Source organism: Canis lupus, chromosome 6 (genome assembly GCF_011100685.1).
Source record: "Canis lupus familiaris isolate Mischka breed German Shepherd chromosome 6, alternate assembly UU_Cfam_GSD_1.0, whole genome shotgun sequence".
In the NCBI taxonomy this organism is placed as follows: domain Eukaryota; kingdom Metazoa; phylum Chordata; class Mammalia; order Carnivora; family Canidae; genus Canis; species Canis lupus.
The window spans coordinates 454,212-470,429 of record NC_049227.1 but is presented as its reverse complement, the minus strand read 5'-3'; the positions used below and the strand labels follow the sequence as shown (position 1 = coordinate 470,429).

General features: G+C 40.6%; 2 protein-coding genes and 2 non-coding genes across 11 annotated transcripts in view; 1 reads left to right on the top strand and 3 right to left on the bottom strand.

The window, feature by feature from the left end:
• Positions 1 to 711: 711 nt before the first annotated feature.
• Positions 712 to 11,465, bottom strand: CCT6A (chaperonin containing TCP1 subunit 6A). Its single transcript, XM_038538975.1, has 14 exons — positions 11,234 to 11,465; positions 10,716 to 10,779; positions 8,766 to 8,900; positions 7,843 to 8,016; positions 7,246 to 7,349; positions 6,523 to 6,633; positions 6,079 to 6,238; positions 5,904 to 5,986; positions 4,875 to 4,971; positions 4,398 to 4,545; positions 3,614 to 3,747; positions 2,777 to 2,879; positions 1,477 to 1,549; positions 712 to 1,214 (listed from the first exon to the last, which is right to left on the bottom strand). Exons 1-14 carry the CDS (start codon positions 11,368 to 11,370, stop codon positions 1,142 to 1,144), a joined length of 1,596 nt encoding a protein of 531 aa, XP_038394903.1. The 5' UTR covers positions 11,371 to 11,465; the 3' UTR covers positions 712 to 1,141.
• Positions 4,213 to 4,352, bottom strand: LOC119872416. Its single transcript, XR_005361505.1, has one exon. It is a non-coding gene; the product is annotated as a small nucleolar RNA SNORA15 (small nucleolar RNA).
• On the bottom strand, positions 8,121 to 8,254 carry LOC119872417. Its single transcript, XR_005361506.1, has one exon. It is a non-coding gene; the product is annotated as a small nucleolar RNA SNORA22 (small nucleolar RNA).
• Positions 11,466 to 11,571: 106 nt separating the features above from the next.
• The window catches only part of PSPH (phosphoserine phosphatase), a 53,311-nt gene continuing 48,664 nt past the window's right edge, over positions 11,572 to 16,218 (top strand). For 5 of the 8 annotated variants that reach the window (XM_038538967.1, XM_038538966.1, XM_038538969.1 and 2 more), the window contains exon 1: positions 11,572 to 11,736. The gene's annotated coding sequence lies outside the window, so the exon portion shown is untranslated. Of the gene's footprint in view, positions 11,753 to 11,804; positions 11,966 to 16,218 lie in introns of those variants that run through there. The other 3 variants (XM_038538968.1, XM_038538972.1, XM_038538971.1) reach the window with 3 other exon arrangements.

The following is a 16,218-nucleotide window of genomic DNA, read 5'->3' as shown; positions in this document are numbered from 1 at the left end:
AGGGGAAGTGCGGTTTTCTCGCGGTATTGTCGAAGGACCCCGCTAACTCCAGAAGCCCCGTCATTACCCCATGATCACATTTGGGCTTTCCTCCCCTTTTCCAATCAAACCTCTTTTGGGCGCTAGGACACCATTTCAAGATCAAAGAAAAGGTCTCAACAACATTTATTGTACACTTATTGTACGCAACTGCCAAGTCCTCAAAAGCACAAAGCCTTCCAGCCCACAACTTCATGGTCAAGGACTATAAAGCAGGAGTGGCAACCTGGTCCACTGGACACGTCCTGTTCCGTAGCCCATGCTTGGATGGCCTCAACTCTGCCCATTTCTCCACCTCATACTTGGAGCCTATTCAACTCCCTGGCCTCTACTCCTCTCATCTTTGTGTCAACTTTTTTTTTTTTTTTTTTTAAAGATTTTATTTATTTCTTCATGAGAGAGAGAGAGAGAGAGAGAGAGAAGCAGAGACAAGCAGAGGGGAGAAGCAGGTTGCAAGCAGGGAGCCCGACGTGGGACTGGATCCCGGGTCTTCAGGATCATGCCCTGGGCCAAAGGCTGCGCCAAACTACTGAGCCACCGGGGCTGCCCGACGACTTTTCTGGGGAGCATCTTACCAAAGCTACTTCGAAAGCATTATAAGTCCCAATGATCCAATAATTTTACTCATAGGAATTTATACTAAAGAAACAGGGATGCTTTCAAAATCTTAAGTTACTTTAAGTATTAATTTATATTACCAACAAACTTAGATGTGTAACAGTAGGAAACTATTGGGTAAATTAAATTGCATCCATTAGTACAAATTATTAAACCATTATTTGTTTTCAAGGAACATTTAATAACAAGGTAGATAACATATTTATTTAACATGGTACTCTTACATCACTGAAGCTAAAGCAAAACATCTGGTTCACTAGGTATAAATAGCCTACTTAATGTGTGTACACTGCAGTGCAATTAAAAAAAATACTGTAATTTTAATTTCAGAACTTCAGAATTTAAGTGTCAATATTCTCTTTTAATATGGGGAAAGAAAATGCTTTTTAAAATTATTTGAAGCTTGGACAAAAATTCCATAGCTATATCCTTAAGGTCTCTCTGTAGTCTTCATGATTCAGATGACACAAAGGAAGCTTCAAATTCAACCTTTCAGAGAAGACATTCCAGCTCGCATGATCTCGTCAACCAGGAGGATGTTGGTGGCAATCACAGTGCTAAAAGGGCAGGGGAAATCAGATAGTTCAGATTTGAGATATGAACCCTAATTCAACTCAATTCTCGACCAAACTGTGCATATTATATCCAATTAACTTTCTCCTCTCCCCTCCAAAACATGGAAGGGTAGCTTAGTTTCTATACTTTCAGTTGATTACATTTTCACAAAAACAAAAAAACCCAAGAAATTAAATGGAACATACCAGATTAAGAATATGATATTCCTAAAGGTTATTTTAATTTTGGCTTTCTTAAACTTACCAAGAGTGAAGAAGCTGTTTCTTTACACAATAGTTATCCCATATGCCTACTTCGGCGGCTACCATTGGCTCACCTGAAAAGTAACCCAGTATTCTTAAAATCTCAGAGAAGAGAGAGAGAGAGAAGCACAGGCACAGGCAGAGGGAGAAGCAGGCTCTCTGCAGGGAGTCTGATGTGGGACTCAATCCCGGGTCTCCAGGATCACGCCCTGGGCCAAAGGCAGTGCTAAACCCCTGAGCCACCGGGGCTGCCCTCACACAGCAAATTATAAAGATCAAAATGCTAAGACAACAGAGTATTTTATGATTTGTTCATCATTGATTATTCTATGAACCAAAGTTCCTCAGTCCAATTTTGCTCCAAACCATGACTCTTGTGTCCAGTGTCTTTAAGTGGCTGATCCCTACTCAGAAAACTTCCAGTAATAGTAATACTCCATTTGGTTACCAAATGTTTGAACATCCCTATTTTTCAAGACACATTCATTCTGTTTGTCCATATTAGAGCACTTGAACTATAATCTGGCCAAAATGGGTTTATCATTTCCTTCATCCCAGAAACCTTTTCTATTAACTTGGATGGAAATGCTATTGACAACAAAGGTCTTATGTATGCTGCAGGGGTGTGTATCTCAGTTATCTTTCTTCCACTTTGTACTTAAATATTTTGTGTTACTGCATTTAAGACTAGGGCTTTAAATCATTTAAGATTTGGTCCTGTCTTCTAGCATTATTTGCTATACTCAGCCTTTTTTCACCCATGAATACGATCATCTATTTTCTTATTAAAGTCCCTGATGGAAAACTAAGTAAAAGCCAGCCCAACACGAAATCTTTCTGTATTAACCTGAGCCACCTACTACTACTCAGCAAAATCAACAAATCTATACTCTTTTAAAATTATACAAACGTCCACTCTATTCCCTTTGTTTACTGAATCTAGTCATCCCATTTTTATATCGTATTTCAGAAATCAGGGTTCCCTAGTAACACTGGTGTCAAACTGTAAAGCACCTCTCCAAGATTCATTTGTCTCCATTTTTTTTAAAAAGAATTATTTATTTATTTATTCATAGAGACACAGAGAGAGAGAGAGGCAGAGACACAGGCAGAGGGAGAAGCAGGCTCCCTGCAGGGAACCCAATGCGGGACTTGATCCTGGGTCTCCAGGATCACACCCTGGGCCGCAGGCGGCACTAAACCGCTGCGCCACCGGGGCTGCCCATTTGTTCCTTTTTTGATCCTTCCTGGTTTTATCTCACCGGACTCTAGTTCCCCTACAAATAGCTGCATTCTCTTACCTGTGTTCAAGTCCACACCCACAAGTTGACCTGATTCTGAATGTTCTGCTTGAACTTTAACTAGTGTTTCCTGAAGGTCAAAACCAGAGTTCTGAGCAAGAACCTAAAGCAAAAAAATTTAATCTTTTAAAGGACAGAACCTAAGAAGTGTCAATCTGTAATAAACCATAATTCTAAATAAGAAAAAACAAAAAAACCCATCAAAAAACCTCAATGAAGACAGACCAGTTATTCTCTAAAGTGAACATTAGAGAATAACTAGACATTTGTTACTAACTCATTACTCCACCCCAAGCCCAGCAACACACTGGTCATAAAACTATGCCAAGTGAGCACACAACAGAATAAAAACAAAACGTAAGCTTGTACTCAAGTATAACCCCTATACTGCAAATCCTCTTAAAACAGTTTACCTCCTGCCTCTGAAACTTCAGATATTCAACTCCCTTCCAGAAGAACCAAATACATTTGGATAAGAGATAGCGGTTTTTTTTTTTTTTTTAAAGATTTTATTTATTTATTCATGAGAGACAGAAAGAGAGAGAGAGAGAGAGAGGCAGACACACAGGCAGAGGGAGAAGCAGGATCCATGCAGGGAACCTGATGTGGGACTCGATCCCAGGTCTCCAGAATCATGCTCGCGGCTGAAGGCAGCGCTAAACCAATGAGCCACCCTGGGCTGCCCAAGAGATAGCTTCTTTAGCTATATTCGGGAGAAAGCTGGTAAAACTTGTTTAACTCCAACTCTACATTATGAGAAAGACTCCACGTTAATAAAAAACTTTCATCAGCTAACTCATTTTGATGTAGTTAAGAAAACTGTTAAAGTAGTCATACCTTGGGAATAATGAGCAATGCATCAGCAAATGCTTGAACTCCCAGCTGGGCCCTCCCCTTTACACTGGGCTTATATTTAATCAAGGCTTCTGCCATTGCCACTTCCACTGCACCCGCACCCGGAACTACACAGCCTGTTGGGGGTGGGAAGGAAGGAGAGAAATGATCAACTACGAAGAAAATAAAACTGTGGAATCATTAAGAAAATACATAAAACACAAACATAAAAAGCATTAATTTCTTGAGAATGTGGAATAGCCACAATATTGCATTTGAAAACACTATAAGCAACACATTATATTTCTAAAATATTATATATTAGAAATATAGATTTCTCTGGAAGAAAAACATTAAATAGCAAAATGCTTCAATTTAACTAGTACTTGGAAGGTTACTATTAGTTCATTTTCTTCTATCACTTTTTTTAAAAAAGATTTTATTTATTTATGAGACAGAGAGAGAGAGAGAGACAAGAGACCTAGGTAGAGGGAGAAGCAGGTTCCCCTTAGGGAGCCCAATGTGGGATTTGATCCCTGAACTCCAGGATTGCGCCCTGAGCCAAAGGCAGACAGTTAACCACTGAGTCACCCAGGTTACCTACTTGTATTCACTTTTAAAAATGATATGCTATGAAAAAGCTTAGCACACCATTAGAGGCATTTTAAAGGGAACACTTTACTTTTGCATGGTGTCTGGCTGTGTAAACTACTGATAAAAAGAACACAGTATTCAGCCATGCTTTTTTTATACTTGTAAAAGAATATAAACACAGTAAGCATCTTACCATCATCAATAGCATTTTTAACAGCCCTCAAGCCATCTCTTATTGCATCTTTGATTTGAGTGAGTGTGTGCTTATTTGGTCCTTTGATCAATAATGTGACAGAGCGAGGATTGTTACACTTCTCAATGAAAGTGAATTTCTCTTCTCCCTATGTGAAAAAGAGGTATTTTCAAAATAGGGTATGTTTGTACCAAGACTGGGAACGACTAGAGGAGCTTATAAAAGAGTAAGTAACATATTAAAAAGGGAACAACATACCCATCACATTAAAGCAAATTACTTCATAAAAAAAGGTCACATATAAAAGCAATGTGATTTTCCCCATCAATGCCTTATCATTACTACACATAACCTTCAAAATGTATGTAAACAAAGCAAGAATATGATCCTAGGTTTGAATGAATTTTTTTTTACTACCGAAGAATTCAAGAACCAAAGAACATTATCATATTATCTTCAGAAAAGAAATACACTTACCAACGTATACTCATAGACAAGTCCTGCATGTCCCAAACAATCAGGATTTAGGTCATCGAAAGAATTTAGAGCTACTCCACCACAAGCAAGAGTCAGCCTGAAATATTGAAGTATTTTAAAGGAGACATATTAAGTAGCTTTGTTATGTTTAAAGAGATTAATAATTTTTAGGAAGCAATCTTTCAGAATTACACACTAAAATTAAATATGCCAAAATGTTATTTTAACTCAAACCTTCAAATTCACCACCACCAAGTTAAAAACCATCTTTTATCCTAACTTGACATTTAACCCACTCTTTCAAAGTCCACAAATACTCTTCTGATAAGAAATCTATAAATAAAACAAGAATTCTTTACCGTGGTGAGCTCTGGGGGAAAAAGCAGTTCTTTGAAACCCCTTGATGCTGTCTCTTGACATAGTAAATGTACATATACATGTCATGGTTTAAAACTAAAGCATACACCAATGTTCACAGCATTATCCACAACAGCCAAAAGGGAGAAACCTAAATGTCCACTGATAAATGAAAAGGTGATAGATATATCCATACAAATGGAATATTATTCATCCTTAACAAGAACAACATTCTAATACATGTTACAACATGGATGAACTCTGAAAACATGCTAAATAAAATAAGCCACACAACAGGACAAATACTGCATGATTCCCTTATATAAGGTACCAATATCATAAAGGCAAAGTAGAAAAGTATTTACTAGGGGGAGGGAAAAGAAAGAGAAAGTTATTGTTTCATTCATGAGAGAATTTCAGTTTGGGAAGATAAAAAAAAAAAAAAGAAAAAGTTCTGGAGATGAATGATGATGGTTGTTGCACAATAACGTGAATGAAACCTAATGCCACTGGATTGTACATCTGAAAAGATAAGCCAAATAATAAATTATATATATTTTTCATTCACAATAAAAAAGGAAAAACTTAGTAGGAACAAGAAAAAGTAGTAATTCCACGTAACTTACAAACTAAGTAAAAATTTACATATCTAAGGTAATATGTTATCCATACCTTTCCATATTTCTCCTTTTAGCTCTACGTAGAGCTACTATGCCTTCTTTCGCAAGAGCATCTAAGGAAAAGGGGTCGATTCCCTACAACAAAAACAGTTCGTTACAATAGAAGTCATCTTAAAAATAGCAATGCACAATACAGACTCATTTATGAAGCAAAATTTCATTCTCACCTTTTGATTAATAACAACAAATCCTTTATCTGAATCACCACAGACTTTCTTTTTCAGTTCTATTATTTTTTTAACTCTATCTTCAATGAATTTTCTTTCAGCTTTTACGAGTTTCTCTCTCTCTTCTGCACTCTTGTAAAAAAACCCAGAATTCACTTCTCTATTTAAAAAAAAAAAAGTTATGGGGGAGGAAGGACAATGTTTATTTTTTAAGGAGATAAACCAGCAGCCTCAGAAACTGTGTTAGTCTTGAGACTTAACAGACAGCCACTGAGTTCCAATCCTGCCCCTGGTATGTTTTCAAAGGTTACTTCCTTTAATTCACCCGAACCCAACTGAGGCGTTAGTGTCCTTGCAGTGGTGAAACTTAAATCTCAAAGTGACTTGCCCAAAGTACCAAGCTCCTCCACCTCCCTATTCCATTTGTATGGCCTGTAAACTCACGTTTTTTCATACTCTAAGGACACATTGCATGTGAGGATGTATGCATCTTCTACTCTTTTTTTCATATCAGGATGCCGTGCCCCATGGTCCAAAACAAGACCTCTGATTAAGCTGTTGAAACACGTAACAAATTGTTTCGTTATTGATTTCCAAATGATACATAATATATACTAACAAAATTCACATAACTGAATTGAAGCTGCATTAATAATTTTCACATGACTTTATTACTTGAGTCTTTGAAAAAGACTGTTTGGATGAAACCTAGGCAGGTTCGATTATGAAAAAGCAATATCCAGAACACAGTACAAAAACAAGCCATTCAAAATAAAAGTAGTAACTCTTATCTTGTACAGAAAATTCTGCAGAGAGGCAGCTGCAACTGGTAGCCTCTCAAATTGTGATCACCTCCTTTTAAAATGACTTTTGAACTATGTTTTTAAAATGGAATATATATTTTAGAAATTTCCCAATAGTCTATTATGCTTTGTAACCCACAGTTCAATAAATCACTGACATAGCTCATTTTTTTACAGTCATTCTGACTATAAGCACATCATTAGTAACTTCAAGATGAAACACAATTGAGCAAACTAAATATTCATTTAGGCAATACACACAAATTCAAAGAAAAGGAAATCAGCCAAAAAACATGTACTGTATAAAGTGCCTATAAATTTGTAAACACATTGTGTAAATATTTCATAGCATCCTATCACCTACCTTGTATCAGTTTCAGATTTATGTTTCATCTCCATGATTTCAACCATGAAGAGATCAATAGGTTCATCTGGTTTTTTAATGGCCAAAATCGAGTCCACTACAGCCTACAATGAGAGCATAACCATTAAATGATCTTGATTTGCAGAAGTCCACATGCTTACGTTGCTTTTCTTCAGAGAAGTTCACTTTTCTTTAAAAATCTCTGAATTGACCTAAGCCTTTTTCTTCGAGGTAACAGAATACATTATTTGTAAAGGATTGAAATCATTTACGTTTCTGACATCTCAACTTATAATTATGTATAAAGAATCACGGACATCCCTACTATTCTATTAAAAATATCAATGAACCTTTTTATAATGAAATCTCAATTTTATTAATCTTTAATGAAAGCTCCAATTGTATTTTCATAACACGGTCAGGTATACTATTATTTTAGGAACACAAATCTGCTGCTCTTTGCCACAAAAAAAAACTATTTCACATGGCATGATACTGTGAAGGTTTTAGATAGCACCTTGCAATTCCAACTAGAAAATACACCAGGGGTTTTTAGTATAGGTGTATACTACCAGACACATACCACACTTAACATACCTCTGTTAAGACATCAGCAAGTTCAGCATGCACTTTTGTACGTAGAGATGTTCTGGCCACATCTATAAGTGTTTCCCTGTCCATTTCTTTGCTTACTTTGACTTGTTCCAAAAACTGAAGTGCCTTTTCCTTTGCAGCTTCAAATCCTTCTGTTATTATTCTGGGATGAAGACCCTATAAACATACAATCACATAATCACCACTAACACTGGAATTCTTCAATCAGATGTTAAAGTAAGTTTTAAAGGAATATTCTAGATTATTCACATGCTTGAATATAATGTGCTGACTTTTTGAATACATTTAAAAGGATAAATAGTCCTTTCAATGCAGAGGAAAAGAACAGACATTGCTCTAGCACAGAATCAAAGCCAAGGGAACTATAAAGTACACTTGGGTGTTCACTGTGCAGACCACAGGGAACGTCTAAAACTCAAAACTGTACTCAATAGGACCATTTATCTTTTCAATTTACATCAATTACTAACAAAACAGAGGCAAAGGGTCTGCCTTTTCTCTCTGCCCAAGATTTTCTTAGAATTGGATCACTACTGAGGTTTGCTTTAATCTTCAAACTACTCAAGGCTAAAAATATTCTGTAATTCTTAATTAAACTTGTTTTAGTTGGTTTTCCTTATAAATATGCCTACTCCTGAACATCCTGTTTCTAGATCTCAACTAATAAGCTGTTACAGACATATGTAAATAAATAATATGTAATACAACTTGACCAAAAAAACCTCTGCAGGCCAAGGAAGTTTCCTTAATCTGTCCAGGATCACAATAAACTTGTATTAAGACCAGGATATAGGCTCTGGTTCCTAGATTTAAGCCCCCTACTCTTTACCTTGTACTATCTGGCCTCAGCTACTATTAACACCTCAATTTATAGAAATTTCCGGCAACACAAGAATCATGTATACTTCAGAAATGTAGAGATCCGCCTGTTTCAGTAGCTCTCCAATGATTAGGACATTGGATGTGGTACCATCACCAGTTATGTCATCCTGGGCTGTTGCTACTTTGGCTATTAGGGAGGCTGTTGGGTGTTGAATTTGCTGAAAGTGGAAAAAAAGAAAAAAAAGAATTACTTCAGTGAAAATACTCCAAATATACTTTAAAGCATGTGAAGGGTCTCCTTAAATGCATCGATTTGCATAAACTGCCCAAGTGTTCAGCTATATACCATGCTGATTTAAAACTCACTATTAACTATTTTGTATATCAATTTATGATAACCCAAATATTTTTACATATAGATTTGAGAAGATTATCTCCACTTTACTGATGAGGAAATCTGAGGCTTACTGTTAAGGTCTACTGAAGGTAACAGAATTAACAGTAAGAAATAATTTCAAATCCATGCATGCTTCTTTAGGACTCTTGGGAGAATAAACCAGGTTCCTTCTAAAATTAAACCCCAGCAGCCTCCAGTATTACTTGGAATTGAATAAAAAAATAAAAAGAAAAAAGTTCTCTTTTAGAGCAAAGATCACTAGTGACAGCTAAATCACTGAGAGGTTTTTAAGAACAGGATATGCACTGTATGCCAAACAATGCTCCCGAACTGTTTTTAGTTTTTAAATCTCCTTATTCTCCTGTAATCCAGAAGAGTTCCACAACCTTTTGTTTTTAGGGAAACTGACAGTTTAAGAATCTAGGCCAGATATTTTGCAAACTATCTCATTTAAATTTGTAGATGATAAATATATTATATGGATAATACTGTATGCTTCTTACTGGGTTCATGTGCTTCTCTGAGTATCTACTGTATTACACAATAAAAAACTCAAAACACGGGGGGGAGGGTCATTTCCTTTACTTGGTTTTTAAGTGCTAGATTTTGGAAACTTAGGGATGAGTAAAACAACTGCTCTTCTCAACAGTCTCATACCCTTGGTCAGTGGGGATTTAACAATTAGAGTAGGGATCCCTAGGTGGCCCAGCGGTTTGGCGCCTGCCTTTGGCCCAGGGAGTGATCCTGGAGACCCGGGATCGAATCCCCCGTCGGGCTCCTGGTGCATGGAGCCTGCTTCTCCCTCTGCCTATCTCTCTCTCTCTGTGTGACTATCATAAATAAATAAAAAAAAAGAATTAAAAAAAAAAAACAATTAGAGTAAAGCAGAGTTTTATCTCGCTTTCATTTAGAGATGGGATGTTGACAGAAATCACCCTCTTAAAGAGAGAAAGCAAAACCATTTTGTACCTACCTATATCAATCGCTTTTTTTTTTCAAATTTTAATAGTTAATTTAAACTACAATCCCTTTTTTTAAAATCTATTATTTATTTATGATAGTCACAGAGAGAGAGAGAGGCAGAGACACAGGCAGAGGGAGAAGCAGGCTCCATGCACTGGGAGCCCAACGTGGGACTCGATCCCGGGTCTCCAGGATCGCACCCCGGGCCAAAGACAGGCGCTACACCGCTGCGCCACCCAGGGATCCCAAGATTTTATTTATTTATTCATGAAAGACACACAGGCAGAGACACAGAGGAGAAGCAGGCTCCATGCAGGGAGCCTGACGCAGGACTCGATCCAGGGACCCCAGGATCACGCCCGGGCCAAAGGCAGGCGCCAAACCGCTGAGCCACCCAGGGATCCCCAATAACTAACAATCCTTTAACCACGGATTTACATGGCAAGATTAGGGCTTCAAAAAGAAGTTACCAGACTCCAGGGTTCCTCCTGGCATTGAACTGTCACTACGATTACTGATTCTATTCCTTTTCTACTTCCTCCATGGTCTGAAAGACCTGCTGAGCAATGGTGAACTTCTATCTTGAAAATGAACATTAAAAATCTTCCTGCAAATCACACGTGATATGGAACACCAAGACATTTTTGACTTAGCATACCAAGCGGCCTCTCACCATTTCATGAAGCAGCACATTGCCATCTTTAGTAAGCTTGATGTCTCCAGCACCAGACACGAGCCTGTTCAACGAGCACAAATGAATCAGTGTGACGTTCTCATCGGAGACCTAGTCCATAGTCCCACTGCAGTCGGGCTTCACCCAGATCCTCGGGAGTTGGGGCCACGCGGCTGCTTCTCTGCACCCGGCAGGCAACAGGAACGGTGCAGCGCCCCGCTCTCCCTTCAGAGAAACAGCTGGCCGAGCCCTCGGGGTCTCCACGGCGCGAGCCGTGCACGCAGGCCGCTTTGTTCTCCGCAGAGGCGGCATCAATTAGAAGGGAAACGGACTGAGCAGGGCGCGGGGGCCACCCGGGAGCGTGCGGGCCGGCAGGGCGGCTGCGGCGAGTGCAGAGGCCCCGGCCGGCCCCCCTCCCCCGGCCCGCGGTGCCCGCGCAGCCCATTTCCCCTCCTCCCGCCCTCCTCCGCCAGGCTCGCGGCGCCCTCCCCTCCCCCCCACCGCCAACCCCGCCTTACATCTTCATGGTGCCCTTAGGCCCCAAGTTGGTCCTCAGCACGTCCTGCAGCCCCCGGGCCGCGCTGATGTTGACCGCCAGCGCCGCCTGGGCGCGGGCCACCTCGGCCTTGGGGTTCAGGGTCTTCACGGCCGCCATAGCCGACCAGCGGAAGAAGAGGAGGCTCGGCGCGCTGAGGGCCCGCAGCTGGCTCGGCGTGGCCGGGAGGCGCTACCCGGGTCTTCTGGAAAAGTCGGGCGCGTCGCCACGCCCCCAGCGTGCCCGCGCGCCGCTGCCATTGGGCCGCGGCGCTACTGCCCCGCCCCCGAGCGCCCGCCCCGCCCCCCGCGGCCGCGCGGCGCCGCCATTGCGCCCGGGAGGGCCCTGTTCCGGGTCGGAAGGGCTCGTCGCGGTCCGGCGTGGCCGCCGGCGGGGTCCGGCTCTGCAGCCCCGGGACCTGAGGAGCGAGGCGGGGCGGGGCGAGGCCGCGACTGCAGAGTGAGCGTGGGCCGCTCTCTCCTGGAGGTCTCTGGCCGCAGGGGTAGGGTGGGCTTCCTCCTCCCCGTCGCGCGTGTTGCCCTGCTTCCTCCCCTTGCTTCCTGCCTCGCCGTCACCGGCGTTTTCTGGCCTCCCTACGGTGTGCTTGGAAGGGCTCTCGGTGCTGCGGGGTGCAGAAGTGCACCTGCTCGGGCCCCCGCCCGCTGCTGTCGGTGTTCGGAGCCCAGGGAGGGGAAGATGGCGCGCAGGATGGAAGGTGCTTAGGGCCTTTTTAGCGAGCTTCGGGGTTGGTGCACTGGCGGCGCGGGACACGCTGCTCCCAGGCAGGTGGTCAGACTCAGACTTGCTTGAGTGGTGGTCCCCGTGCTTTGAGAGGGCTCTGTTTTAGTACAAAATTCCGAAAGGTGTGCAGTTGTTTTCTAGTATCCAGTATTCACCACCCCCGTATTATTCAGTAATGTCTTGTGTTTCGTTTTTATAATAACGAAAACCGTTAGAATTCAAAAGTTCCAAAGGGTGTATGATGAAAAGCACGCCCTCGTCCCTCTAGTTCGGCTTCCTTCAGACAAGCACAATTACCCTTAGATATTCTAATTTCCCAGGTGATTTATGAATTTATAAATGTGTATAGTTAAAAGCATTTCCCCCCCACACAAAATGTCAATTTAGAATACACAGTGATGGGTGTACCATACTTAAAGTATGTTGGTGATTGTACCGTATCAATACAAATAGGGATTCCGCATTAACAGCTGCCTGATATTCTTTGTAAGAGTGACAGAATTAACTTGTCATACACCGGTTGATATTTAGGTTGTTCCTAATCTTTTGCTATTGAAGCTGCAGTGAATATCCTGGAATATGATGCTTTTAAGTGGCTTTGTATATTTGAGAATCTCAACAGCACATTATAAATCTGATTAATGGCATTACACAGGAGACTTGTGCTTATCTTACTTGGTATGCATGCGGATTTATTTACTGTGCAGATGTGTGGGAGATATGAGCAGAGATGAAGATTGGAATTTTCAGGCATGTGTTTGCAGGTAGGAAAGGGGAGTGGATCTCCTGAGGTGCAAATTTAAAGGGGCACCAAAACTCAGTAATTGAAATCAATAATATTTTAACGCGATATTTTTAAAAAATCAAATGCAAGAAATCCACAATGAATGGAATTTTAATTAGGCATCTCCATTGACATCACACCACACAAAGTCTCAGCAAAACAGAAAGATCACAGGATCCCTGTAGAGGCATTCTATTTGCATATATCATTCTACTGTTCTCCATATCACACTTCCAAGCAAATGAATGGCTTTCATTATATGATGCAAGAGTATAGCAAGGGAGTGTTGTCTACATGCTAATGTATGTACAGAGCGGGAAAACTTTAGAATGTCTTTGGAGAATTTCACACGAAAGGTCATGTGGGAGCAGATCTATTTCAAGCCATGATTGAAGACGTTGAGGTGGCAGCGGATGTTTAGCTATTTGATTCAGGAGAGATTTCAATAAAGAATAAAATCTTGGGGATCCCTGGGTGGTGCAGCGGTTTGGCGCCTGCCTTTGGCCCAGGGCGCGACCCCGGAGACCCGGGATCGAATCCCACGTCGGGTTCCCGGTGCATGGAGCCTGCTTCTCCCTCTGCCTGTGTCTCTGCCTCTCTCTCTCTCTCTCTCTCTGTGACTATCATAAATAAATAAAAAAAAATTAAAAAAAAAATAAAATCTTGATGAAAGAACCCAAATGAGGCAAAGTGGTGCATTAGAAAGACTCCTAGAGTCAAACAATTTGAATTAAATTCTAGTTTTGCAATGTTTACCAGTAGGTGACCTTGGACAAGTTAACTTTTTTGGACTCTATTTCCTAATCTATAAAGTGGAAGTAAGTGACATCTTAGAAAAAAGTAACTGAGATTGCATGTGTCGCATACTTTGTATTGTGCCTGACATGGTAGGTGTGAAGGAAGGTGTGAAGGACGAGGTGAGGTGAGTCTAATGGATTTTTTTTTTTTTAAGATTTTATTCATTTATTCATGAAAGACACAGAGAGAGAGGGAGAGGCAGAGAGAGACACAGGCAGAAGGCAGGCTCCATGCAAGGAGCCTGAATGGGACTTGATCCTGGGATTCTAGGATCACACCCTGGGCCAAAGGCAGGCGCCAAACCACTGAGCCACCCAGGGATCCCCAAGTCTAATGGATTTTGAAAGATACATAGACACTGTTCAAAAGAAGAGGGTTTAGGAGAGTAGTTTCCAGACAGAGCAACATGGAAGGAGCTGGCATGCCCACTGAAAGGTGGATACTTAGGATGGAGGGAAGAAGGTTGCAAGAGACAAATCTGGAGAAGTAGCATTTCCTGACTGTCATGTCCTGATTAAGATATCTGTGCCAGCAGTGGGAACCCAATGCACTAGTGATGAAAATTACTCTGGAGGTGGAATGGAGGATGAACTAAGGGAGAAGACTAAGGATAGGGCAGTCAGGAAGAAGGATGTTCAAAATTCCATGCAGAAGGTGATGAGGCATATTTAATGACATAAAGAGTTGTTCTTGATAAGAGGGGGAAATGTTTTATTTATTTATTTAAAGATTTTATTTATTTGACAGAGAGAGAGTACAAGCAGGGGGAACAGGAGCCGGAAAAGGAGAAGCAGACTCCCTGCTGAGCAGGGAGCCTGATGTGGGGCCAATCCCAGGACCCTGAGATCATGACCTGAGCCAAAGACAGATGCTTAACTAACTGAGCCACCCAGGTGCCCTAGGGAAAACGTTTTAAGTAGCCTAATTATATGTCCTCATTTTTGCAGCCACTCTCCATGTATCTATAACAAAACAAGAGTATGCATCAAAATATTAACTTAAAAAATTCAGAATATTTTCACTTTTGCAAACCCCTCAAATTTAGGGGACACTTATATATCCACAAAAGAGAGATGCAGAAATATATACATGAAAATATAAAATATACAAAGTATGTCCAGTGTTTTATTTTTATTAAGTCCCCTAAATATATATATACAAAATCAATAAAGAACCAGAAGAGTATATACCAATATATTTAACATTTTGTTTCTATGTTTGCAAGTCTTATAGGTAAAAAATGGCGTCTTGTTTATTTTATTTAGTATTGTTTATTGAGTGAAGTTGAGCATATATTTTATTTGTAAAAGCCATTTATAGTTCTTTTTCTATGAACTATCTTTCGTGTCTTTTTTTCTGTTTTCCTGTTTGATTTCTTGTGGATTTTTAGGAGTTCTTTATGTTTTCTGTGTTGCAATTGACTTGTCTAAATACTGCTTGTACAGTATTTTGTATTTATGTCTTTTTTCCAATTAAAATTTTTAAAAATTCTTTTCATGTAGTCACATGTATCCCTCCCTCTTTTTTTCCCCTCTCTTTTATGGGCATTTGGATTTTGTGCTATACTGTGTAAAACAGGCCTTACACTCTTTGTTTTTTTTTTAAGATTTTATTTATTTATTCATGAGAGACAGAGAGGCAGAGACAGGCAGAGGGAGAAGCAGGCTCCATGCAGGGAGCCTGACATGGGACTCCATCCCCGGTCTCCAGGATCAGGCCCTGGGCTGAAGGTGGCGCTAAACCGCTGAGCCCCCCAGGCTGCCCAGGCTTTACACTCTTAAAAAAATATTCTTAAAATTCTCCCATGTTTTCTTGTGTATTTCTAAAGGCTTTAGTTTCCATTTTAATCCTTGATTCATTTGAAATTTATTTTGGTAAGGAATGAGATAAGAATCTGTGGTGTTCTAAAAATATGTATTTGGTCTTTGTCCTTGGTTCCCAGCACAGAATTCTGAGTGCTGAGAGTATCTTTTGCTATCCACAAAATCCCCTTTAGAATTCACCTGAATCTGTGCTAATGTGAGTCAAGGTGGTAACCCTAGATAGCCTCAGGATGGGGGCTGGTCACTAGAAAGACCAACCACAGTGATTAGAGGGTGAGGACTCTCAATCCCATGCCCCTATCCTCTGGGGAGTGGAGGTGGGTAGCAGATCAGTTATAAAAATGATTGAATAATCGGGATGGGTAAACACATTGATATCCTGGGAGTGTGGTATATCGAGAGAGCTCGAAAGCTCTGTGCTCCTTCCCCAGTGCCTGGTCTGTATCTCTTACATTTGGTTTCTTCTTGGGTTGTATCCTTTATAATAAACTGTAAACCTAAGTGAAATGATTTCCCAAGTTCTGAGTCAGTCTCAAAAATTTTCAAACTTGAGGAGGGAATTGTGGGAACCCCAAAATTTGCACCCAAGTCAGACAGAAATGGAGTTAGCATGTTTGAAACTGGTGTCTGGTAGAAGCAATCTTCTGGGACTGAGCCATTAATTGCAGGGTCTGTGCTAATTTCAGATAGATTTAAAGTTGAATTGAGTTGCTGGACACCCAGTTTGTGTTGGAGAATCAAGAAAGTTGGTGTCTGACAACTGAACTGGTTATTGGTGTTTGGAAAGAGCTTACACAGAATCTAGTTTTATTTTTTCAAGAA